General features: G+C 35.9%; 1 protein-coding gene across 1 annotated transcript in view; it reads right to left on the bottom strand.

Annotated features, from left to right (window-relative positions):
* The window catches only part of MYCBP2 (MYC binding protein 2), a 180,299-nt gene that overhangs the window by 119,748 nt on the left and 35,072 nt on the right, over positions 1-25,479 (bottom strand). Inside the window, exons 5-18 of the mRNA XM_088540301.1 lie at positions 24,965-25,161; positions 24,422-24,664; positions 24,088-24,159; positions 22,990-23,086; positions 19,958-20,031; positions 18,528-18,666; positions 17,589-17,665; positions 15,864-16,068; positions 14,407-14,571; positions 13,557-13,715; positions 12,715-12,919; positions 11,946-12,091; positions 9,716-9,817; positions 1,385-1,492 (exon numbers count right to left, since the gene is read on the bottom strand). Coding sequence (XP_088396427.1) covers positions 1,385-1,492; positions 9,716-9,817; positions 11,946-12,091; positions 12,715-12,919; positions 13,557-13,715; positions 14,407-14,571; positions 15,864-16,068; positions 17,589-17,665; positions 18,528-18,666; positions 19,958-20,031; positions 22,990-23,086; positions 24,088-24,159; positions 24,422-24,664; positions 24,965-25,161 — 1,989 coding nt within the window. The remainder of the gene's footprint in view (positions 1-1,384; positions 1,493-9,715; positions 9,818-11,945; positions 12,092-12,714; positions 12,920-13,556; positions 13,716-14,406; positions 14,572-15,863; positions 16,069-17,588; positions 17,666-18,527; positions 18,667-19,957; positions 20,032-22,989; positions 23,087-24,087; positions 24,160-24,421; positions 24,665-24,964; positions 25,162-25,479) is intronic.

Raw genomic sequence — 25,479 nt, 5'->3', positions numbered from 1 at the left:
TTGAAGCTCTTCCAAAAGTTAAGGGTTATTTCTAGTTTGTAGGGAGATCTGTTGTCTTCTTGCGGCAAGCAATCTTTTGTGACTGAGAAGGGTCTCCAAGCTCACTTCTAAAGATGCTACTTCAGAAGAATACTCCTTGTCAGTTCTACAGAGCATATCGAGCAAAATCTTTCAACATAATACAGACCTTTGAGTTGGCCTTACAGTTCTAAGAAACAATGAAAGCCTCAAACTGACTGCAATGCATATAACTTCTAGCAGATATTTAAGGTACCTAAGGAAATATTTCCCCCAGAACTAGGAGCTCCACCTACAAACACGTCCAAGATGTACAGAGGTAGGAAGGCTGAACCCACTCTGTGCCTGCAAGGACAAGGGCTTGCAAAGTGTATCTTCACTAAATACTGTTGATTCAAGTGAAATGCCATTCTACCCACTTTTTTTTTTCTTTTCTTTTTTTTTCCCGTATTTAATTATTCTTTAAAGTCTATTCACAGCACTCCAGGCCCTCACTATTTGAGGAGCTTTCTGCTTACTTTGCTTAGGTCTGTCCACATATATATACATAAAAATATACATAAAATACATAAAACAGACATCTGTATGTGTACACATATGCATACATATTTGTAATAACTTTTTGCTCAACTTTAATAAGCTCACCTGAAACACTTAGTAATGAACTCTCTTGCTTAAAGAAAAGTCACTTGGACCCAAGAATGTTACATATTTCGAATACTAGGTTTAATGAATGAAGCCTTCCAGATAAATAAATGTTGGAGATACCAAAGACAGCCCATACTTACAATTCTGAAAAAAAAGCATTTAACTGCAAAGAACACTGCAGCGTAAAAAATTACACTTTTGCTTATACTTACATTATTTACATTAATTTTAAATATTTACATTTTAAAAAAGATGTTAATAGAGTTCATACTACGAAAGGTAGATTTTATGCTAGGTTTAAGTCAACTAGAATAAAATGCATTAGCAGCTGCCCCAGATATACACACACAGACGTTGAAAACAGTAATAGTACAAATGTCATATTTGAATCACTGGAAGGTGTTAAAATTTTCTATGGTAAAATTAAAGAACTTGAGGAAAAAGAAAACCTTAGAAATGAGGAAAGACACAGAAAAACAATGACATCCTCAATGAAAGAAAAAGGAAAGAAACATAAAGGTGATGTAGACTAACTTACACTTGTAAAGCAGATCAACATCTAAATGCGTTCTCTTTCTCCTCAGGTAAAGAAATATTAACAAGAGGAAAAGCAGAAGCTATTTTGTGCATTGCTTTGAAGAGAGAGATTCAGCGAATGGAGGAGCTGCCTAGGAGGATGGGCTTATTTCCATCCTAGCCAGTAAGGAAGACCAAATACCTTTGTGCTTGTCCCGTTTATGCTTTAGCTGTGCTGGATGGGGTCTGATTCTGGCTAGAGCCTGTTCTCGGTGGTTCATAAAAATTGGACCAGGAAATACAAGGGGGCCTGAGGAGAAACATTTTGCACATGCATAGAAAAGCTCACAAAAAAATGGAAACAGTGTGTTAAACAAAATTCAAATTAAAAGCAATGAAAGAAATGAATATTTCATTAAATAATAAGCTTGTTTTCCTAAATTCAAAAGACCCTAATTAAAATAAATTTGCTATTTTATGATAATAGGATAAAAATACTATGCAAAGAAATGACAAGTAGGCCATGACAACAGTTTTACCAGAATTAGTGAGAATGCAACTTACAGGCAATGGAAATACAACAGACTCAGACTAGGGTAAAGTTTAATAATAAATATCCATTACTCTTTAATAATAAAATTAGTTTAAGTATCATTCTTCACATCCTAAGAAATATTACATTCAAAATAACAATTTGGAACAATATTACTACATCAACACTAAATAAAAGAAACCCACAACCACGAGACTGTCCATAGTTACCCTTATTTAAAATTCAGAGTTTTTGTTCATAAAGAAAGTAGTGAGCCAAAAAAATCTGCTCTGGGACGAGAATTATTTGAACCATTTGATTTTTGTGATCTGCTCATTTATTCTGAAGTCTATTTAAGTTATTCTTTGAATATTTCCCTTCTATGCAAAGGTTGAGTGTGTGAGATCTGCATTTAAAGAAAGAAATCATATTTATAGCAATGATATTTATGTAATGACAATTTGTTGTTCGAGTTGTTCCCCTCAGCCTCAGAGGTTAGCATCCACCATAACCTTCTTTGGAGGCACTACCCCCTTGTTCCAGAAGTCAGACATTCAATGAAAACCACAAACTAAGAGTGGATAAACTCTGGCAAATGCTCCTCTCACCATTCCATGGGCCCACAAGAGCAACAACTACTTATAAAAAAAATAAAAAATAAAAATAAATTAAAAATAAAAAGGTGTGATGTTAGAAATACTTTAATGGACCTATGAAAATAGGCAATTCTTCCTCCCTGCCTCATCACTAATCGTTTGTTTCTTTAGTTAATCTTTATCAACAGATTAATATACACTAGTGTGCTGTAAATGCCCATCATCCCAGGCTTCCTGACCTTCACCCTTTCAGATACTTAACTGAAAGAAAACAGCATGAATAGAAATTGAAGTGGAAATTGGGAGCTTCAGATGAAGAAACTTGTGTTCGGTCACTGAGGTTCACAAGTTTTAGTAGTAACTACTATACCTGTACTCTACTGTAATTAAAAAGAAAATCTAGAAGTGTGATAAAAATACACTACTGCTTCTCCTCCTAGTTTTGAGCTTTGTATCTACATTGGCTAAAATAACCTCTTTATTAGTGTATGGTTCTACATACAACAGATTTTATGTTGGCGGTGGTCCTGGAAGGGTTATCTGGACACTTGTTGTGTCAATTCGGCCAGAACAGGCTGCCCTGCCAAGAAATCTCTCTGGACAATCAAGGTCTGACACAGTTTGCTTTTTATTTACCTTTATCTTAACAGGTTCTTCCTTTAGCTTCCTTTAGCTATGTGCACTTCTCACAGCCTCCTCTCAACCATCTCCTACATTTAATAGCTCTAGTGAACCACAGTCTCATTTAACAATTCACTAGCAATTAATTTTCACCAGATTGGTCACTGTTTAATTTTCTACTTCGCCTTGTTTAGGCATAACAACAAAGTTAGACTGTTCTTTCCCTCTTTCCACCTTCTAAAGTTGGAGGAGCGACACTGAAGCGTCGTTTACCAAACTGAATTGGGAAAAAGTGAGAAAAGGGACAGAGAAATGACAGGCAAACGAATACAAAAACAAAAAGTGTGTAGAGAACAAAAATTACAGATGCAAGCTGGATGAAGAGCAGGAAAAGAAAAGGACTAAACATAGTTAAAAAACAAAACAAACAAACAAAAAGTGATGGAGGACTGGGACTTGCTTACTGACAAGTTCCTAATTAAATGAAAAGCCCAAGGAGTGCAGACCTGGCAATATGAAAAGAGTGAAACTAAGACGAAAAAACAGTTGCAAAGAGAGATCCAAAGACTGAGCTGACTGTAGGCTGAAGTATAAGCAACCAAGATACTTGTGGATGATTGAACAGAAGATCTGCAATCAATAGAAAACTTAGGAGGAAAAAAAAAAAAAAAAAAAAAACGTTCCAGAAAAACGTCTGCATGACACAGAGCCAAGGGACCACATTCAGCCTACAGGCAACCTTTAATGTTTTGGTGTTAAAAAGGTGGCAAAGAGAGAATCATAGGACAGAAAGGGCTGAAGTACATTAAGCGTGAGTAAAAGACTTACAGATGTTTTGGGAGAGAGGGAACATATGGAACACAAAAATGCGGTCAGCTCCTTCACAGCACTAGTAGGATGCTGCATTTACATCCACACCATTCACCTGAACAACACTCCTCTATTCCAGAGGAAATCCCTGGGGCAGTATCCAACCTGCTGACCTCTCTGCTCCTGGGTGTCCCTATGCCCCCTATCTTCTCACCCACTACTTGCAGAATCCGAGTCCCAACTCAAGGCAGAGGCAACACTCCTCCATTTTGTGGTAGCTTGCGTCTGAGCCATGTGGCGGATCAGGCAAGTCTGCTCTGCTGTTTGGCTTTTTAATGCATGCCAAATCTGCTACAGGACCTTAATATGATAGGAATTATCTACTTTTGATTCTGCGATGCCTGCACTTTCAGTTATGTGCTGGTGACACATGAAAGACCCTTTCTTTCCCCAAATAACACTCATGGAAACAAACCAGCAGAACAACTCATCCAGTCCATACCTGCTCCTGGCTTTTATCTGAGGTCTCCTGCACAAAGGGAACAGTATTTACATTCAGCCACGTATTAGAGATTTCCTCTTTTGCAAAAATATGACCACAGAGAATTATAGTGAGAGTTAAGAGGGAGAAGTGTGGAAAACTACCTGTGATGGAGAGCTTCGAGAGGACTAACATACTGCTCTTAACAGATACTTTCTTGCAGCTCAAGTTACACAGATAAGCAGAGAGTCAGTCACTGGCAGACTTCCGTGCTGCTGTTTTACACTGGGTGCCAGTTGATGCAAGAAAATCCACTCTCCCACTTAACTTTTTAATAAATGTCTTTGCATAGCTAGGCTGCCAAGTTAAAATCCCAACATTAAAAAAGGTTAAAACTAAGGATTTTCTTTCCAAGTTCTACAGAACCCAGTCCATTCAAAATGGTCTTTTTCTTGCAGTAAGCTAATGAGATGGATGAAAAATCATTTATCCACAGAACTCCTGTTTCATTTTCTAGCAAAATAAAATGTGTTTATTAAGACAGGGGACTAAAGGAAAAGTTACATATTAGTATCACCTCATGCACACTTAGTTGCTTTTGAACAGTAAACACATAGGTTGCACAGATTCCTGATTTTTTTTAATTTTAGTTTTATTTTTTAATTTTTTAAAAACTAAAAATTTATTTTTAATTTATTGCTTTTATTATTATTTCTTGCTAAATAATTGCTGTTTGGATGGCTGTGATTAGAGAGAAACAAATTCAAGGATCTCAACTGTCCTCTCCTAGACCCAATGCACAGAGCACTTAAGGCTTCCTGAGAAAACAGGACATGGCCACATAACTGAAGATTGTATCACGAGGTGTGTACACAAGCAGTACAAATTAGGGATTCTTGCTTCTTCTATTTCTTAATGTTTTAGTGCTTTGATCCAGATTTTGTTCTTTTAAACACAGGAGTTTTCTGTGTACAGTTTCTTAGTAACTGAAATCCACTTCTGCATTGCACTTCCTACTGTAAAATCATATTTTTGGCTTCTGAAATATTACAAAGAAAAAACAATTTCTTTTTTTTTTAAAAAAAATAATAAAATAGGGAAGTAGACACCTAATAAATATTTAGCCAGGTAAGTCATTTGGTAAATTTTATAGAAAAAATATTTCACACATTTTAAAAAGTGAAATTAAGGACAAATACTTAGTTTCAGTTCCACCAGAAATAGCAAACACTCAACTGAGATAATCTCTCATCTCTCGTCTTAAAGACAATAAACCTTAGTATCCCTAAGGGGTAGAAGCAATGGTGATGTTGCACCATTTAGACTGCTTTTTTCCAACAATTTATTATCATGGCTGAAATATTCCTGGACAACATCACCCTGCCATGCTGACATTGAAGTTAAGTTTCATTTTAATTATCCATACTGTTTCAACTATGAGCATTTATTTTGAGAAAAGTGGAACCAAAACTTGTAGGTCTTGGAAGCATCAAAATAAATATTTAAGTAGCAACCTATAGGCTGTATTTGAAAGGATAGTTTCACTGTAAATTTAGGTATACATTCAGCAATGAACGAAGATAAAGCTGTTACTGGCAAGCTGATTTCAAGCTTGCAGTGGACTGGAAATACGATTGATTGATTTGATAATCGTCCTGCAGGCGATAAAAATCATTAACCGAATCAGTTATTCTCCAGTAAGTCAAAAGTTGAAGTCTCGCCTAACACTGTCTCTGTACATAGCGGCTTTAATTAAGAGTAATCGATTTGCCCCCCCTTTTTTTTTTTTTTTTTTTTTCCTTCTATGTAGAGGTAAGACAAAGAAAAGAATTTTCCTTTTCTACAGAGGCATCAAAAACTGAACCTTGGTTCATTACATATGAAATCTGTATCTTGGTAAGGATTATGTAAAGGCTTTTACATTAACAAACTGAGACAGTAAAATAGCAGTGAATAGAGACCATTTATCATCACCATATCAAGAGCTATTTCTGTACCTTTTGTATATTACTATTTAAATAATAGTTTAAAAACTAATTTCATATTCTTGCAGTCTGAGAGAAATAAACTCTTTAAGCAACAGACAGAAATATTCCTGCCTCTAAATCCTGATTGCTTCTAAATTATACCAGTTTAAGCATCAGAAAGAGCCACAGAAATGACTGTTGCAATTTGCTCACTGAGTGATGATCTTTGCTTCCTTACTTTCACTGTACAAGGTGTATTCCATATACTTATTTACAACAAATGAACTAATTTTTCACCTGCATATTTATATATCCCATACATTGCAAAACTGAGGGTTTAAAGACCCCACAGACTGATGTACAATCATTAGTTTATTATGCAAATTAGCTGCTTCTTTCACATCTATTTTTCTATTCATATACTGTATTATAATAATTCTGCTTAATGGAATTATTTTCTTTTTTTTTTTTTTTTTGTTAAACAGCTACTGCTGTCTTATGCAGGCTTTAAAAAACGTACTAGCATATTTACAAATGTAATCTTCTGTGCATACTATGCTAACACCTTTATCTGTTGACCCAGCAATTCTACAGTCCCCTAAGGCATAATTTCGCATACTAGGGCTACAAAAATTGGTGTTTGGTCATAAAGCAAAGCCCTACACTCCCTAGCCATGTTTGGAACAAATCTCTTTGGATGGTGCAGAACTGCAGGAGTGCCCTTTCTCTCTCTCTTAATTTCCGAAGGGAAACGGGAAGTTGGGAGACATCCACAAATAATTATTACAAGGTACTCCAATGTATCCATAAAATAGTTTAGCAGCTGTAACCCAGCAGCTGTGATGAATACAGATGGCTATGTTTCTTGTATAGTTCTTATGCAAGATTAAAAGAAGTAGTATTAAGTCTGTGCATTCCCTTCCCTGCTCCTGTACCACTGCTACAGAAAAGAAGCAAAATTGGTTATCCAAACACACTGCACTTACTTGTTGCACTGACAAGAGCACAGAATATCAAACCAAAATTATTGGCACAGATCCTCTAACACAACTGATTCTAAACGAAAATTACCTACCATTTATAATTCTTTCACAGCAAATATAATCTAATCTACCTAAAAATGAAATCCACAATAAAAAGTTTTTCACCATAAACTAACTACTTGGTGTGGTCCTGGTGAAAAATGAGGTAGTTACTCTTAAATAAATTGCTCTTGTCAGAAAATGAAGTAATATTTAATTATGTCATTGATACATTGATACTAATTTTAACTATCCCTACAACTTTCCAATCCAGAATATGGATTTTTTTTTTTCCCCCTGCCCTGACTCACACAGCTTTCATAGCTCTTTTCTTTGCAAGGCACCTCCCCGTTACTCCAGTCACTGCTTTTCGGCAGGTTATCAGCAACATTCAGAGCAGGATTCTATTGCTGACTAAATCGAATGCAACCCGTGCTTTGTTTCTTGCTGATCTGGCAGGCTAGAACAAAAGCACCCTGGAACATTAACCCATTACAGCACACAGATTTCAAACCTATCAAATTAATCATTGTCACTTCAATGGCAGCCCTTCAAAGGGATAATTTGGCCTTCCTTTGCTCTACCAAAGCTTTTCCAGAAGCAAAAGGTCAAAACCTCTTCCAACTTTTTGTCTGAATTCATTTTAAACAAGCAAGGTTTTGCACATACACAAATTTTTAAAATTCTTGGGACAACAGCCTATTCTTTCAAAAGCTAGTTTCAGGTTGCAAAGCCCCTCACACAAGTGAAAATCTAATGGATATTTTAATTAGTGTTCCAGGTCTTTCTCATGAACCAGGAACAGTAACATAGGAGGTCAAGAATCATGCAGTTCTTTCCACAGATTCATGGATCATCTTTGGATGGAGTAGCAGCAAGCAACTCCTAACATTTTCACCTAATAATATCTAATTATCTAAACCAAGACTCCTCAAAGCATTTGCAAAACACTATTCCGAGCTTTACCACATCAGTCATTCCGAACTAAAACATGACATTAATCTCTGCCCTGCATCCACTGCACCTCCAATACTGACAAAGGTGGGGAATTCCAGTGTTTTTTGATACAGGATATGAATATGTGGCAACAAGCTACCCAACAGCATCACTTCAGCTACGGTTCCCATACACCTGCTAAATAGATAGTAACAAACACATTCCTAATATTGATCAATGTGTGGTTATATCCAAAACATTTTCTTTCAGAGAATTATAGCCTAGCTCTTGTTCCAGTCACAGTTAGGATGCAGATTACAAAAAAAAAAAAAAAAAAAAAAAAAAAAAAAAAAAAGCCTTATAACACCTTAGAAATGGAAGCAAGCCAAAATGCTCCTCTGCCGGTTTTTTTCCCCCCTACAACAGATAATTAAAATTTTACTTCAGTAATGAGCATTGAAGAAGAAAGCTTAGACACACTGATGTGGGACACTTCAGTACTGCTAGCTGGACCTAACTCCTGCCAGCAGTATGTAGCATCAATATCACATAGACCGAACACCACACTTGGGCTAAAAGCAACCTCCAGCGATTTAAAGAAAAATAAATATTACGTCCTTTTCCACATGCATAGGAAGTTAAGCTTTGCCTTTGCATCCTTCCTTATTTATGGAAAGACTTCCATGCAAGTCAGATCCAAAAGGGGTCCCAACACAGCAGACTGGCTGGCAGTCTAGGAGCTAAATTTGATCACAGAGAACATTTTACATCCGAAAAAAAACGTATCTGATTCTTAAAAGGACAATCAAAACAATATTTACTCCCACAGGAGAAGCCCATAAAGCTTGAACAACATTGTTCCTCTTCTCCACAGAGGATCTTACCAACTACATCAGCACACTTCACTAAAACAGGACTCCAATCAGTGATAATTTCTCATTTATTTACCACAATAACACCCTGAAGCATTTTAAAAAGAGAAGTCATTTTGAAAATCTGTCAAAGCATTTGTGTGAAAACCAGCAGCAACTTCTGAAGCAGGCAATACATATGACAAGAAAGTTTTAAAATGATAGTGTGTTTTCTAAAATAGATTGGTTGGTAACAGGCTTCTTTCATGCTATTCTAATAGGGAGAAAATCCTTTTATAAAATACAAAAACTTTTTATTATTATTATACTAAAAACTAACTTTATAGCAGCAACATAACTCATTCATCAAGAATAGCATTAAGTAGGCATATAGTCATTCCAACTCTTTACGTAAGGCAGAATTAGCATCTACTTTGAAAAACAAGATTAAATTAGGAAACAACAAAAAGAAAACTGACCAAATACTCAGTGCTAATCTTCATCACTAAAACTCTGAGAAAACTGACAAACCTACAGGTTTTTCACAATTTTAAAAGCAGGATAAACAACATAAGCTAGCTTTCTATGTTCAGATTTTTTTTTTTTTAAATGTAAACTGTACTGGTCTACTTGAGCAAAACTAATTAAATTCCATTTCTAGAAACTAGACTGGCTGGCTTAAATTAACTCAAGCCTCTCACCAGTAAGATCACTTACCTCTTCCCTCTTCCAGTCTGTGTCTCCTATTTACCCGCTGCCGCTTTTCTTCTTGCCGTAACTGAAGGTGTTCTTCAATATTAACTCCAGGAACAGGGACAGCTACATCAATTAAGAAAATTAAACATATAAAAATTTTCATTATATATATATATATATATATATATATATATATATATAAAATTTTAATAGTAATAAACCTTAGTAAACCTTACCAAGTAAATCAAAACTTGGGCGTACTGCCTGCCCTTTACATGGCTTTGACAGGGGGTTTAGAAACAAGGAAAGCAGACAAGAAAGTTTCAGGTGTTCACATGTCTTGGACCTCATGCCTAAACCTACTTATTTTCACAAGTCTGCCACAATTTCAACATCAGTTAAGCAAATATATTATTTTCTTTCCATCAGACATAGATATTTACATTTAGTTCTAGGTTCCTACAGTTGTGTCTATTTTTCCTCGGAACTTTTCAGAAAGCACTAAAGCTAAGCAGTTTTATTGTTTTTAAGCATTTGAAATGCATTGGATTTTTTTTTAGTTTAAGAACACTTTACCAGCATACAGTCTGTGCTCACTAGGAAACGTGCAATTATTTTAACACAGGCATATATCTATGTAAATCCTGACATATTTACCTTATTGGCTAACCCCATTAACCAATTAAAACTCCTAACACTGAAAAGCAGTTTTATAACAGAAAACATGTCTCGAATTAATATAACAATAAAACTGCACTATCTTTTTCCAAAGTTTCTTTAGCAGCATCTCCCAAATCGTATCATCTTCAAAGAGCAAACCACCAGCCCCCCTGCTCCCAGCATCAAACAAAACTGCACCTGGAAACTCTGTCATTTCCCTAGATGATGTGGCCTAATCAGTTCAATGCACTGAGCTCAAACTACGCCAAAGCCAGCACAGGCCCAAGAGTTGTTATCCATCCCGCTCGGAGAGGCATTAGCAAAGCTGGGTGAGGCACACGAAATGTGACTGGGAAGCGCAGCTGCCGCTGCTGCCACATTCACTGTTAGTGCAACATAGTACAAACCTATTTCTGTGCCGGCCATATGCAAGCAAATTATATTTAGGAGTGTCTGTGTGAAAGTCAACTAACTCTTCAAGAGAACCACTGCGAGGTTTTATGTAACTCTTATATTGGGGGGAGGAGAAGAAGGAAATTCCATAGTAAAACTTATTTCATTTTACTATTTATTACTATTTTGGGAGGAGGGTTAAAAAAATAAACAAACAAAAAAAAAAGATGAGATGTAAGTATTTTCAAGTCACAAGCCTGATTACAGTACTTTTCTACATTAGTTGCTACCTCCACGTAGAATTATGGTCTAAATATGCATTTAAATATAAAAAAAAATACAAAGAAAGTCAGGGCTATTAAATCTACCCGAAACAAAAACTGCCAATTTTGAGTACAAAGAGTTAAGCTATTAGAAATCCTTTTATAGCAGATTACTTAAGAAGGCAAGACCCCGATACATATTTTTCCAGTTCCATAGCACCCACTGCCTTTCCTTGCCTAAGGTAATTTTTTTAGTATTTTTCACATTCCTGACAGCTCTTTTTCTATAAGAATTTCTGAGAGGAAAAAGGAAAAATATTTTCAAGAAATGGCATTCCCCATTTCATGGGGAATTGATGTGACATTCTACTGGGGAAAAAAAAAGGGGGGGGGGAAGGGAGGGAAGAAAAAACACTGATAGATTATAGCAAACTTTGAAGGTTATCACAGAAGAGCAAGAACAACTTTAGTATCAGTATTAGCACTCTAATGACACAAATCCAAAGAGCATACACATCAGTGGTAAGATCAAGCATAAAATGTTTTACTTACCAGAAAAATCCTTCTTATGACATCCCTAAGAAAAAAAACCCTACCTGACAGGCAGCATTTTATCCATAACTTCTATATTAAAACTGTGACAAAAATCTGAAGTTAATGACCTCAAACAACAAACTGCACTAATTAAGATACAGAGCCTTATTGCACACTGTGGGCAGGTGGTGGAGAATACAAACATAAGTAATAACTAAAAAAACATCCCGTTTCAATACCAGCTTGTTAGTCTGTCTCAAGGCTTTAGATTTTATTTAATGAGTACAAACAGAAGTCAAGAAAAATATACCGACTTAACTGGAAAAAACAACAAAACAAACCCTGCAGTAAGGAAGTTAAACGAAGAAACCCAACCAGCTTGCTCATTTCCCAGGACTTACCCAACAAGAGATCTAAAGGGATCATCTCTTTCACAGCATCAAGGATTCCTCTTTGCCTTGCCTCTTGGCCATCCAGTTCTCTAGCACACGCCTTGCAGCAGCCACATACAGCGCAGCCCGACTCACCTGAGCCACAGCCGCAGATTCTGCAGCAAACAGAGTTGCTTTATCACTACCTTGATTTTCATGCATTACTGATGCCCTTGGTATTTTTAAAACATACATTATTGTTATGTTCTGTCTGTAGGCATGTAGTTCTTCCCAAGATAAATAGGAAGTATAGCTACTTTAAATCCTAGATGCAGTTGCAATAATGCCAGAGAGCATACAGTGACCAAAAACACCTTAACTGACTCCTCAGCATTAACTTCTCTTCATTTAATTATAGTACACTATGGGAAAACACAAACAAGGAAACACTGAGCATGTGCAATACTGGAGAAGAATTCTTCTCTTATAGGATGAGCAAAAGTTATCCCAAAGCCAGCAGGTTTGTCATGTGGACTACAGCACTTGGGCCATCTAGGCAAGAGGCAAACTCTATGGTCTACATTTGAAAGCTTTTAGTAAAGCAGAAAGTGTATCCTAAACGAGTGTAAATACATTTGAAAGTAATTATCTGCAGTCTTATCAAGTTGTCTTTGAAAATTTTAACTTGTTTCTGATTTTAAGAGCATGTACAATTTACGTAAACTTCAGTCTAAAATTGCTCACAGTACACAGCAATTGGGTGCACATTCAACATGCTACAGCCAGTGCATTTCCTTACCCTCCAGGCACTCTGTCAGGCCTCCCGCTGCTGACACAGCTAGCTCCATAGCCCGTGCAGTCTCCACAAACAGTGCACACCATGCACTGCTCCAGCTTCCACTTGTGCATGCCTGGGGGACACATCATGGACTTCTCATCTTTTTCATCCAGTTCCTCCTCTAGGTCTTCATCCATTGCTGTTGCCATGTTCTCAACTCCAAAACCTAGTAGGATATCGAAACAGCAAAAACTAGCAGTTTTCCAAGGCCAACAGTGACTACTGAAGAACAGTTAGATGATCTTAAGACACTTAGGCTTTGCACCTAAAAGAGCAGTTATACCTTTATATCCAATATACCCATAACAGATCCACTACCCAGCATATATAAAACATTCCAGGCCTGCAAAGGTGTAGCAGGCAGATTCTCACACTACAATTTAGAAGCAAGGGGAAGTCAGTTGCACGCAGGAAGAAACGGAGATACATTCACACATTCATGCCCTGAAACCGGGCAGCCTCAACATTAAGGCCAAAAAAGGCAGAAATGCGTAAGAAAACGGCAACTCCACAGTAATATAATTTCAGTGACGAGGTTGGGTTTGTTCATTTGTTTTAAATAAAAACCCTCTTTCACAGATAAAACAAAAGCAACTGCGTTATTTTTTACATAACTGTACATTACAGAGAACCAAATGTCTGACAAGTGTAGGGAAAGCATTCATTGTCAACTTTAAGCATATTGCGCACACTAAACTGTAGCATTAGAATTATATTTTGAATAAAATACATAGCTGTGTTTTCACTTGTCAATTTCAAGAGAAAAAAAAAAAAGGGGAAGGAGATAAATCTACGTTTCTCACCTTTTCCCCCCTGACTCATGGAACCTGTGTCGCGTCCACACTGTCCTTTATTATTTACACCAAATGTCCAAACTTCTCCATTTTTCATTAATGCACAGGTATGAGCTTTGCCCATAGCCACCTGAGTCACAAAGTGCCCTTTCAAATCTGTTACTAAACCTGGGAGACACAAAATTTTGAGTGGTAAACAATACCTTCCTGAGAAGGAAGCATCCATAATACAATAAAATTATTAAGGGATAGTGACAAATCTTAAATTAGGAGTAAGAGAATAACATATACACAGAAATGGTGCTAGAGTAAGAAAGGAAAGGAAAATTAGTCCTGGATTATTTGTTTTATAAAATAAACTAAAAACAAATCCCTTTCCCTGAACTCCCAAATCACTACTACTGAAAAAATAATTCTAACTGTCATAGTACAATTGGAATTTTTACCTCTAATATTTTTATTTAAGGAGAGGTGTACTCAAAACAAGATATCCTATGAGCAAAGAAACTTGCAAGGCCTGATTATTGCAAGGCCTGCTGTCTCATTTACCTGACTTTTGCCTCTGTGGCCTTCTAGTATCTAATAAAATATAAGTGATTTTTTAACATAGTAGAAGGATTTATTTCAGTATTTGTTCCCAGTAGTTACACGTGTTGTTCAAAGACCTCAAGGAAATTGTCCTCTCTTTCTATTCATCTCTGATATTTCATTGAATCAGCAGAGGTTCTGAAAGCTCTAAGAGGACTAAGAAGTTTACAAACATTTCCAAAGGTTAAAGCTTTCTCCCAAACTGATCTGAATTATGCTATTTGAGAAATTACTTCAAGAAAAAAAAAAAAACAAATAATAATAAACTTACTTGTACTATCAGAGTAAATGGCATCTTTTCCAAACATGTAGAGTTCTCCGTCTTTTGAAATTACAGAACTGCTTCCATTATTGCAAGCTGTAGATATCACAATCTTTCCTTCCATTTTAATTATTTTCTTGGGTTTATAAGGTTTTGACTGTCGTCTACTTTTAGCTTTAATAAAGAAAGAAATCACAAGTCATTCTACAAAACAAACCTTAAAGAATGATTTTACCACATATTGTAACATTTGTTTTAGTTTTCAAACTGCTGCTGAAATACTCTCACAATCTTGATCTAGCTTTTACTGGGTTCTACTGGTTTCTCTAAAATCTTAACGTCAACCAAAATCTTGACTCAATAGGTTTATTTCATTTATGATTCTTCAATATTATCTTTATACTTTTACATATATGTATACAAACACACACGTGCACGCATATCTACATACATGTGCACACATGCACATACAAATACACTGCACTGACATAAAACAACCTCCAGTGAAAAAAAATCTTAGATATCAATATTGGTAGCTGTATGTACAGTAACTTCAGGGAAATGCTGCAAGTTTAAAAGTATTGTTCTTCTGTTAAGAGAAAAATATTGAATTCTCAATGTAAACAGGCCATATTTCTAAAATGCTTGAGGCATCACAGATTCCAGTAAAGGCAGAAGGAAAAAAAAATAGACACATTTATGTGTTCTAGTGTAGTAATTTCTCAGAAAAAGTGTGAGGTTCCTGCTTGCAAATATATTTCCTGAAATCCTTTTGTCCTCTGAAAGTGGTTAAATTTCTTTGTACACTAAAAAGTTTGATTTTGTCCCATGGTAGGCTTGCAATTAGATGATACAATAAAGTTACTACAGTAGATATCAAGTTTCTTAATAATACACTTTTTTAAAAAAAGGTTTAAATTTGTTTTTTCAGTTTCAAGATGAAGTCCCGATCAAGCTGTACTACCTTTTTGATCAAACCTGTCACTTCTTTTTCTCAGAAAAGCTTTAAAACAGCACTCTAACCACATAGTGCAAACTCTGCTAAAACCAACTTTAACATCTTTAGCTGGCAGAGATACTGAAACTGGTTGTCAGGACTTCTGTTGCAGTTAAAACTCAAACCCAGAAGCATTAAGTTTATGTAGAAAGTATCACACCGATACCAGAAAAAAATAGGAAATATGCAACAGCACAGTTCTTATAACAATCCATTCTTTTGCTCAAGAACATAACTTCAGAGTTAGATGCTGTGCTCAATCCCTAATTTTTTTTAAATACATGGTAATTATTTAAATGCATCTCTCAGAAGTAATCCTAGTAATCAGATCTACTACATAAAATACATGCCCTAATTCTATCAATTGAAGGCTTAGAGGGTCTTTGAAAAATCTTAGCCTGTTCCTCTCAAATTAACAAGTGGTTAATAGGCTTTTTTTTAACTATTGATCAAAAAACATTATACCTACTTGATTCCCCATCCTCTCCTTTACTAGCAGAACCTGTGAAGAATATACTTCCATCCTCTGCAACAAGTAAGGCATGTGAACCATCATGTCCCACAGAGAACTGAATTATCTTTGGAGATTTTGTGATTGGCAGTTCAACCCATTTGCCTGCTGATGGACCACCTTGCTTGATTCCAAGGCTCTGATATTTGCCAGTATAATAAATCTAGAAGGAAACAGGACAGCATTTCCAGTTACGTCACAGCACACAGAAGTTACAACTTCATTTTGAAAGCATGCAGTTTTCAAAATGCGCAGATTATCTCCTGATTTTTATTATTCCATTTCAACTTCTATCCTAAATCTATGAATTATAAATTCATAGAGAGAGCATTTTAATTAAGTTCTACTTCTTTCTACTGGGTCACAGGGTTAGACATAAACATATCTGTTTTACTATAAGAGCTGAACACAGGCAATGTTGTTCTGAGGAAGCTAAACCTTTAGGACAGAAATGTTAAGTCCATGTGAAAGCCATATGGTATTTTAACAATAACTTAAAAAAAAAAAAAAGGACGGTACGTTTTACGTGAGCATTAAGGCATGCATTCATTAACTTATTTTATTTATTTAACTTTTTTCAGTAAACACAGTGGCCACTAAGCACCTAAATGATAAAATATAAAACTTCACACTAACAAATACAGAACTAAGGACAATAGCACTATTCAAACAAGCAAACAAACAAAAAACACAGCTAAGCTAACCTTTGTGGGCACCTGCAGATGCCTTATATTATGGCCTATGCATTTCACATTTTAGTAAGCTGAACTTGCAAGACAAAACCAGGAAATTCGTTCATTTTAATTTAAAGAAGCATTTGTCAGTCCAAAGATCAAATTAGTTTGTCTCCTGTAATTTCTCAAGAGTTCTGCTTGATCAAATCCTGTATCCTTCATTATTCAGTTTTTACTAGGAACAAATTAGTTCCCATTATTTATGGCTCTTTTCATTAATCTTGCCTTTTGGACAGGAGCAGAGCAAGGTCTCTATTCCAATAAAGCCACAGACTTCTGATCAGAAGAAAACAACGTTCTATGCTTATATAGGTAAACAAAACATTACTTTCCCAAACCGAAAAAAAAAGTCAGTAACATGAAAAGTAAGAGAGAGAGTAAGCAAAATTACTTTAAAATTTCATTGAATATGAAAGTGCTCAGAAAAATTAAACAATCTCCACTGAGCAGAGCTGTCATATTAAATTATTAAGAACAGGTTTAAAGTGAAGTGAATCCTTCATGTGGGGAAGTCTCGAGATAATTCTCTGAATTGTCTGAAAAATACCAGTCTGGAGTTGAAACAAATGACTACAAGTAGATATTTATGAAGAGGCATGTAGAGGTTGAAAGTCTGTAAATATGTTAATACATCATTTGTAGAAAAAGGTAACCCCTCTAATCCAATACAGAGGGCTCCACATTGTCTCCAAATTAGATTGACTGTCAGGATTTCTATATATTCTTTAAAACATTTAAGAACAGATTTCCCAAGGGTTCCAACCCTTCCTCTGCTTAAATTTTAAATTAGCCATTTTTATTTTTTCCCTTTAGAGAGGGCCTTACAATAATCATATAAATTCATTCTAACATATTAAGAAGGTAGAAAGGAATTCTGGAAATTAATAATAATTAAAATATATATTTTTATAAATGCAATTTAATGTTCATCACAAAACGCTTCCAATACCTTTCCACTAGCAGTTTTCATTAGTGCGAATTCTCTTCCAGCACCAAGGACAGCTGATTCCTCATCAAAACCTGTACCTGCACAAGCAAGATCTCAGTTAGCAGATGCTTTCACAGATCATGTTATTCTTTGCCAACCTAACCTTACCACAGATATTCTGTCACTGAAGTCAGACCACAGGAAAGCTTCCAAGAAAGCTCTAAGAAATGAAGTTTTGCTGCCACACGATGATTTGCTGGGCTAGCCCCAGCACCTTTCCAAGGGAAAAAAGAGCTAGCATAAAAATAGCAGCGTAACTGCACTTGATTGTTATTATACCCTCCTCAGACAGGAGGACTATCTATACAAATATCCTTTTCTTCTGAAAAAAAAGCAGCAGTGTAACAGAGTGCAAGAATAAAGCAAAGGCCAAGTGATATTTCTCCAAAACACTTTTTAGGTACTAACAACATTTACAGCTCAAATTCTGATGTGAACATAAGTTTCCAAGCATTTTCTATCTTTCAAAACCTCCATTTTTCATTAATTTAGCCAGAAGTCCTTTTATAAAATTTGTCCCATGGCAATGAGATGTTAACAATGTGTTTTTATCAGCATTCTTGCAAATCTAATCCCTCAAACGGGAGGATCCTAACTGGGATCTAATCCTAAATTGGAAGAAAATACTCAAGGGCCAAGAACTATTATGTTTAATTAGAAAGCTACACCAACTCCCTAAATAGCACCATAGGTACTCATTTCAAACAGCAGTCTTTCTATACGGGTCACTAGGAGTCAAATCACCTTTTAGCAATTTCAAAACCCTTGTACTTTTCCACACGTTTATCTTAGTGCTGTATCTTCTTACACCTACTATAGGCCAATAAAGGGAAGGACAGTGATTCAGTGGTGTTAATTGAATTACTAGCTGGTTATTAATCTTAAAAGAAGAACACTTACTGATAATGTGCAAATCTTTCTCCAGATCAAACAAGGAGATACCACAGGCATGTAAGCATTTTCTTGCAAGCTTAAGCTGCAGTTCTTGCTGCAGTACCGGCTCAGTGCTTGTTGCAAATATTCGAACTACAAAGCCATCCTGTAATAAACAAAGTGTTCACTTCATTCTGCACAATAAATATATATATTTAGTTAACATGACCTAAGTGCACCTGGTATATTAATACTCCAGTTCGTATTATGAGATTTCGCACTGAAAGTTACATTTAATATAGAGGAGAAAATTGGTAACAAAACAAGAGAGTGACAAAGAAGATGAAAAGAACCGTCTGACAGAGCTCAAATTCAAAATATTTCTGCTACATTGTAGAAACGGCAAACTGCTATAAAAATGATTAACTCAATTTCACTACATATATATATATTTTTTTTTTACAATTATTTCCATCTACTTGCTAAGCCCTCAATTTCTCCCAATAAAAAGCTCAAGATCTGGTGTGCCCTTTAGGAGTGAGTGCATTAAGCTGTAGCCAGGAATAGTTTTCTCCTTATGAAAGCTGCTCCTTATGGGTGTTAGGGCTGGTTTATAGTGAAAATTTTAACCGAAGATAAAATTCTCAGTCCTGGATTACAGTAAGGAATCATAATTATGCTACTATTTAAAAGTGCTCTCTTTACTGAGATACTTCAAAGTGCTTATGATTTCTAGGTATTTGCATTTAAATGGAGCAGTGGAATAGATTCATTCAGCTTCCTTACAGAAGCCATATCCAGACCCACTCCACAGCATTAAACCCCATTCCTCTACTGTAAGTCCTCTCACCACCAAAATCAGAAAAACAAAACTACCAACCAAAAAAAATCTACAACAACCAGCCGCCAGTCCAGAACTATGAATGCAGTAACTGCCTGTCAGACAAAATATACAATAGTTGATCTCGTTTTGACTTTAGTAAATTAACCAATAATAATTTTCATACAAAATTTGTATGAAAGTAGCATTTTTAACACCTCTTCTATCAGCTCTAGCTGAAACTGAGTACAAAAGTAATTACAAGAAGTTCAATTAGATAAAAATTAAACACTAGGAAGCTTATCCCAGAGAGACCTTATAGATGAATAAGCTAAAAAAAAAAAAAAAAAAAAAAAAAAAAAAGGATATTTTTCCCAGAAACAAAAGCAACAAGGTTGTTTTTAAAACCTACCTGAACAATTATGTTTCATCACAAATCAAAATCATGCATATGAATAAGGAGAAAAAAAAAAAGGTACATATGTAGCAATTTCTCATTATCTCTGCCTACATGAATTTCTGATTTCTGTTAGCTAGGAAAAAGCCAAACATTGAATAAAAGGCAACTGCACACATTTTATAAAATGGTGGTACCAGGTGAGGGAGAATACGTTTACCCATGACCTGTTGCACTTACATCTCTCGATGCTGCTATTTGATTAATATATTCTCCATCAGTGAAGAGGATATTCTGCCCTTCGGTATGGCAATCTGAGAGACAAAGAATGAGGGCACTGCATTAGTTTACATTAACATACCCTGTTCTCTGCTTCTGTCCAGTTCACTCCGACTAGGACAGTTCTAAGGACTGACAATCAGGGTCAGCATCTTTAAAAACCTATTTGGTCCAGTACATAAAATCTATGGACAGAGATTACAATCAAATGTGTCATTATTTATCTAATATTTTCAGCCATTTATAATTTTTGTCAAACTAATGACTGAAAACGGATCAAGGGGCTTTAGGAAATTACATGGCATGTATGAATGTCAGGCATTTACTGAAAACAGTTCAGCCACTTCTGCCCATATAAGGGGAAAAAAAGACCCTTTTCTCTACAAATCTAAGAACACAAACATAAATCAACTCTTCTCCCCTTCTTACTCCTTGATAGAGCTAGTACGAAAAACTGTGATGAAATGGCAAGTTAACTTTCCTGTTTGACTACACGCAGGAAAGATCTCCAAAAACAACACAGGACGAGGGCATCATGATCTGACTACCTGCATGATAACCTGAACAGACATCAAGCAGCCATCAGTTTATCCAATTTAGCACACAAATGAAGCACACAAAATATGCTTCCAGCATAACCATCAGCATGGGTAATTTTTGTTAGGTAGGAAGAGAACTTCTAAGTACAGCTGAAAAAATACATTGGAATAAGTATTTATGAACCTCAAAGCTTGTTTACTATTGCCAGCTGTGCTTCTTCATCCAAAAGAACACCTTACTAGGGACAGAAGATGTACAAGGTTCTGCCATCCTGAAGCGGTAGATCTAAGGGAAGGAACTTCCCTCTTAGAGCCCCTAGGCATGAAGCACATTGTGCACAAGCAGCAAGGGGAATAACACATAAACCGTAGGGTGTTTCTGAGCATCCTACAATGCCTTGCTGCAATGTTACATAGAAAGTTGGAACTCAGAGGTGTTAGGAACTCTTGAATGGTTAAGAGTTGCAAGCTAACCTAAGCATAACTGTTGAGGACACAGGATTTGGGCACCATTACTTGCCAATATTGTACCATTTGGCTTGTTTCTTTGAGTCACTTTCAAGACCAGCAAAAGCCCTAGTAAGATTTTTTTTGTGGAGTTGGTTGTTTTGCGGGGAGGGTAGGAAAAGGTAGGTGGAACAAGAATATCTCTTTTTTTTCCTTTTGGTTAATGTTCTTCAGAAGACTTCCTAAGCATTAGCACTCAATCAGATAATATCCAGTGGAATCATTAAATACCAAGTTAATGGGCAGCATAGAAATTAGAAGGCAAATGATGTATCTGCAAAAAGCAAGACAGAATAAAATGTGCCAAACAGCAAGCAGTTCTTATGACCAACTTTAGTCTTCTTCAAACTGTCTTTGGAAATTATTCTGGAAACCAAGAAAATGTATCAAAGGTTTCTATCTGTAGTTTACTATACCAGAAAGGACTCATGTCTTACCTAAAGAAGCTGGAACATAAGTACAGGCAAGTGTTAATCACAGCCTTGCTACAGGCTTCCAGAGAATATGACTCAAGTATCACCTTCAAACAATCAGAAGTGGTTAAGTAACATTTACATTTGTCCTAGCCAAAAGAACAAGGCCTTATCTGCCCACAGTGTAACACTGCAAGACAAATTTACGTGCGTGCAGAAAGCAAGACCACACAAGATCAAAAGCTGAAATGAAAACAGTTGCCATGAGCCACATCTTCTAGACTTTTTTTGACACTATTCCAAACCCTACAAAACACACTTATGTGAGGGAGCTTGAGGGATTTTTGAATGGGTATTCCCATAGGTGTAATCTTTTACTGTAAAAGCAAATATTAAGAGAGGTTTTTTGTTGTTGTTGTTGTTTTAAGTTATGCCAGTGTCTTTGTGAAACATAAAGGAGCTGTCTCACAGAATAAGACTTGCTTTGACTGTGATTTGCAAAATAAATTTAACAGCTCTGAGGTATAGCCTGCAAATGTGCTCAAGTATCTCAAAATTGGGAAAAAGGACACGCATTTGTGTGTCTTAATAATAACATAATTAAGGACCTCAAGGGTCCTTAAGGAGAGGAAAGTGGAAAAGCAATCCCAGAAGGCAACCTGTCAGGTCCTTGAACATGCCTCACCCAAATCTCACCCACAGCTTCACAAAGACTAAACAGCTTAAACAGAAGTTCATGTTCTGAGGACTTAAAAGAAGTTACATAGACTAGATTCCACAATCACATGTTACTTTAAAAAAGATCCTATTTATGTTTGAAATGTAGAACCCTAGAGAGTTTTTCTATCAGTTCTTCCTTATTTATGTCAGGATGTGACATTTTCTTTTGTCTTCTGATGTACAGAAAAAGTCTGTCATTGTTCGACAGAGAGAGAATTATGTCCCTCATCAGCTGTTTACAGGAGGGGTTAAGAATAGATGTATTCCCCAGGGAGGTCACTGAAGCACATTCAGGAACATACTCATTTTCTAAATAGAGACACAGATTATGATGGTCCTATATATAAAGGAACACAACAACCACCACCCCACAAGCCTCCCCTCGGCCCCCCGTTTATACATTGGGAGCATCTATTTTCTGTATACAACTTTATTAAAAAAAAAAAAAAAAAAAAACAGCCTTGATCACAGCCGATACTGCACTACACTACACTTGATAAGCATCTAGACATGGAAGATATCGGAAGTCAGGTCATACATAAGCTCAAAGCTTGAACTAAAAACAAATAAAATATCTTTAAAAGGGCAGTTAAACACCCAGAGTCTTTCCATTAAGATGATTAAACATCCTAAAAAGTTCTTGCACATGCTGGAGTACGTTTAAGACCACTGAATTAAAAATAGCAACTAGCCGCATCAGACTTGTAAAAAGCAGTTTCATTCTGATCTCAAAAAATGCCTTTTCTTCTGTCTACCTCAAAATACAGAGAACAGTAAACTACCACTATCTTCAGTCACATCTGGAATTTCATACCTGGCAAAGCAACGGTCCCATCTTGTTCCAAAGTTTCAGGGTTTATTCTTACGGCTGTCATACTGTGATTATTCACATCTCTGTATAACAAATAGCCCTGGTAAAAATAAAAATACATTGGTATGAAAAATTTTCAATACATCAATTGATTCAGTCACCAGTTTAGTAGGTTTCCCAGTAAAAAGATGTGCTTGCTTAGAGCTATATGTAATAAACCTGAAAAGCAAGTGTACTTTGGGTGTGCACATCTTCCTATAAATATAGCCTCACCCTAACATTTTTCCAACCAGGTATTACATAGGTGCAGCCACTGTGCAACACATTTGTTGCACACACCTGTGCAAGAGCTCAAAAAACAGTATACTTTTATAGCCCACAAAGGTATAGCCTGTATTTGGAATGCCCAAAAATGAAACTATAGTGAAATTGTATAATTTCTATTTCTGTCTAGCAAGATTTAAAAAAAGAATATGTGCCTCCTGCCATGTTTGTATTACACCAATATATTTTTGGTGATATATCTGTTCTAATACTAAGCAAACTCAGATTTCATTCAGTTAATAACAAAAATATAAAATTTGATATATTTCCAAAATTAAGCAAATGCAGCATTCTCTCAAATTGGAACTTCTGACCACTTAATGGAAACATGATTCTAAACCAAAACCTATTTAATGAATTGTATAAGAAGTAGATGCATATTCTATCATGTAAAGGAAAAGGTTGATATTCCAAAAAGCAAACTAAATTTTATATATATATAAAACTATTTATACACACACAAATATATGTGTGGGTATATACACACACACCCCTTTTCCTTTACATTTAATCCCCCCATCAATTACTTTTTGTAAATAGCTATTTTTAGTATCCAGAAATTGTATTCTGCTGTTTTGTTAGGACAGCATAAATAGTGACGTGGGTGTAAAAATATGAGAGGACATTAAGACCAACTGCTGAACTCACAAATCTAAACATTAAACCATCGTACTCAGAAAAAGTGTTAGTGACACCACAAATAAATTATACTTTTCATTAATCCTTTCTATATACCAGTTATTGGAGCAGGGGTTTATGTTCCCAGTATTCACTCACCTGAGCATAACCTAACCAGGATTTTTTTTCCTTTCTGTTTTTGATGCGGGATGTAGAATTGTATATATGGCCCTGAAAAGGAAGAACAAAAAACAAGTAGTTCAACAAGCACCAGAAGAACAATTTTATAGTTACTCAATCATCTTAGTAATACTGTCTTCAACCATACTGGGAATTTTTTGAAAAATGAAAATGCTCACAGAAATCATCGGAAGAGTTTAGAAAAAGCATAGAAGAACTAACAATCAGTAAGCTACAAAAGATTTTAAAAGGCAACTGGACATCATAAGTTAAAATATTAACTGCCATCCACCTGACACAAAAATCACCTTACCCTCACTGTTCCACTATATCCGGAGCCAATTTTGTAAAGTCCATCTTTACATAACAGATAGAGGAAAAACCCATCACTCTGAAGTAGGCACTGGTCGTCATCATCTACAGATATTTCTTTCAATGGCCATTTGTGCATGAGGGCTGCTTTCTTTATCCCATTACTGAACCAGTCCTGGATTTGGATCTTGCCTACCAGAACGGCCTGCACACTCCTCTGAAGAGAGTTTAAAATGGTTGGCACCTAAACAGTAAGACAACAAGACAATGGTACTTGCATCACAATATTTTATATTAGATAATAGAACTATAAAAATAAAGCCTAAATTCACTCTACAAAAACCCACGGCCCACTTTATATATTTATATGCTAATATAAACATTTATATATAAAACATATGTATTATTTCCAAACCAAGACAGACAGAGAAACACCTATCTCAAAAATAGTAAGAAAGGAAGGTAACTGAATTTACATGCTAGATCTTCTGAGAACTCGTGTACATTTACACTAAATTCCAGATAAAAGCATTTAGTGCAAGACCTGAATAGTCTGACAAGCATGGCTGCCATTATTGGTGAGGATGGCAGAGATGGCTTGCAATGTTCTTCCTGTCTCTCCCCACGCAGCTACCAAACTGAAGAGGCAAGCGCAGGAAAGGGCTGTCAAGGACTGTCCTGTGCTGTCATTCATTCCCGTGCTTCGGACAGTTATCTCTAGAAGCAGCTGGAACAGGGATTCTGCAAGTAAAACACCAAAATTACATCATAGTCAAGTCACTAAACCATAGTGAGCAGATCTCCAGTCAATGAGATTAATTTTGAACCTACAAAATACACAGCGTGCATCTTTCCTCAGCCATTAAGCTAACAACACTATTTTCAGTCTTCCCCTCTATACCACACTGTTAAAATTAGGAAGAGAGAACAAGGGCACGACAGTGCTACAGAGTAGCAGTATTGCCCTACAGAAAAAATCATTATGACCCCAATTGTGCATTTTAATATCAACATTTACTTTCTTATCACAAAAATCATCAATAGTAAACACGTATGTAC

Source organism: Tinamus guttatus, unplaced genomic scaffold (assembly GCF_059628265.1).
Source record: "Tinamus guttatus ecotype Peru unplaced genomic scaffold, ASM5962826v1 Tinamus_guttatus_pri_ptg000058l, whole genome shotgun sequence".
NCBI lineage: Eukaryota > Metazoa > Chordata > Aves > Tinamiformes > Tinamidae > Tinamus > Tinamus guttatus.
This window is presented reverse-complemented; position numbering and strand designations above follow the sequence as displayed.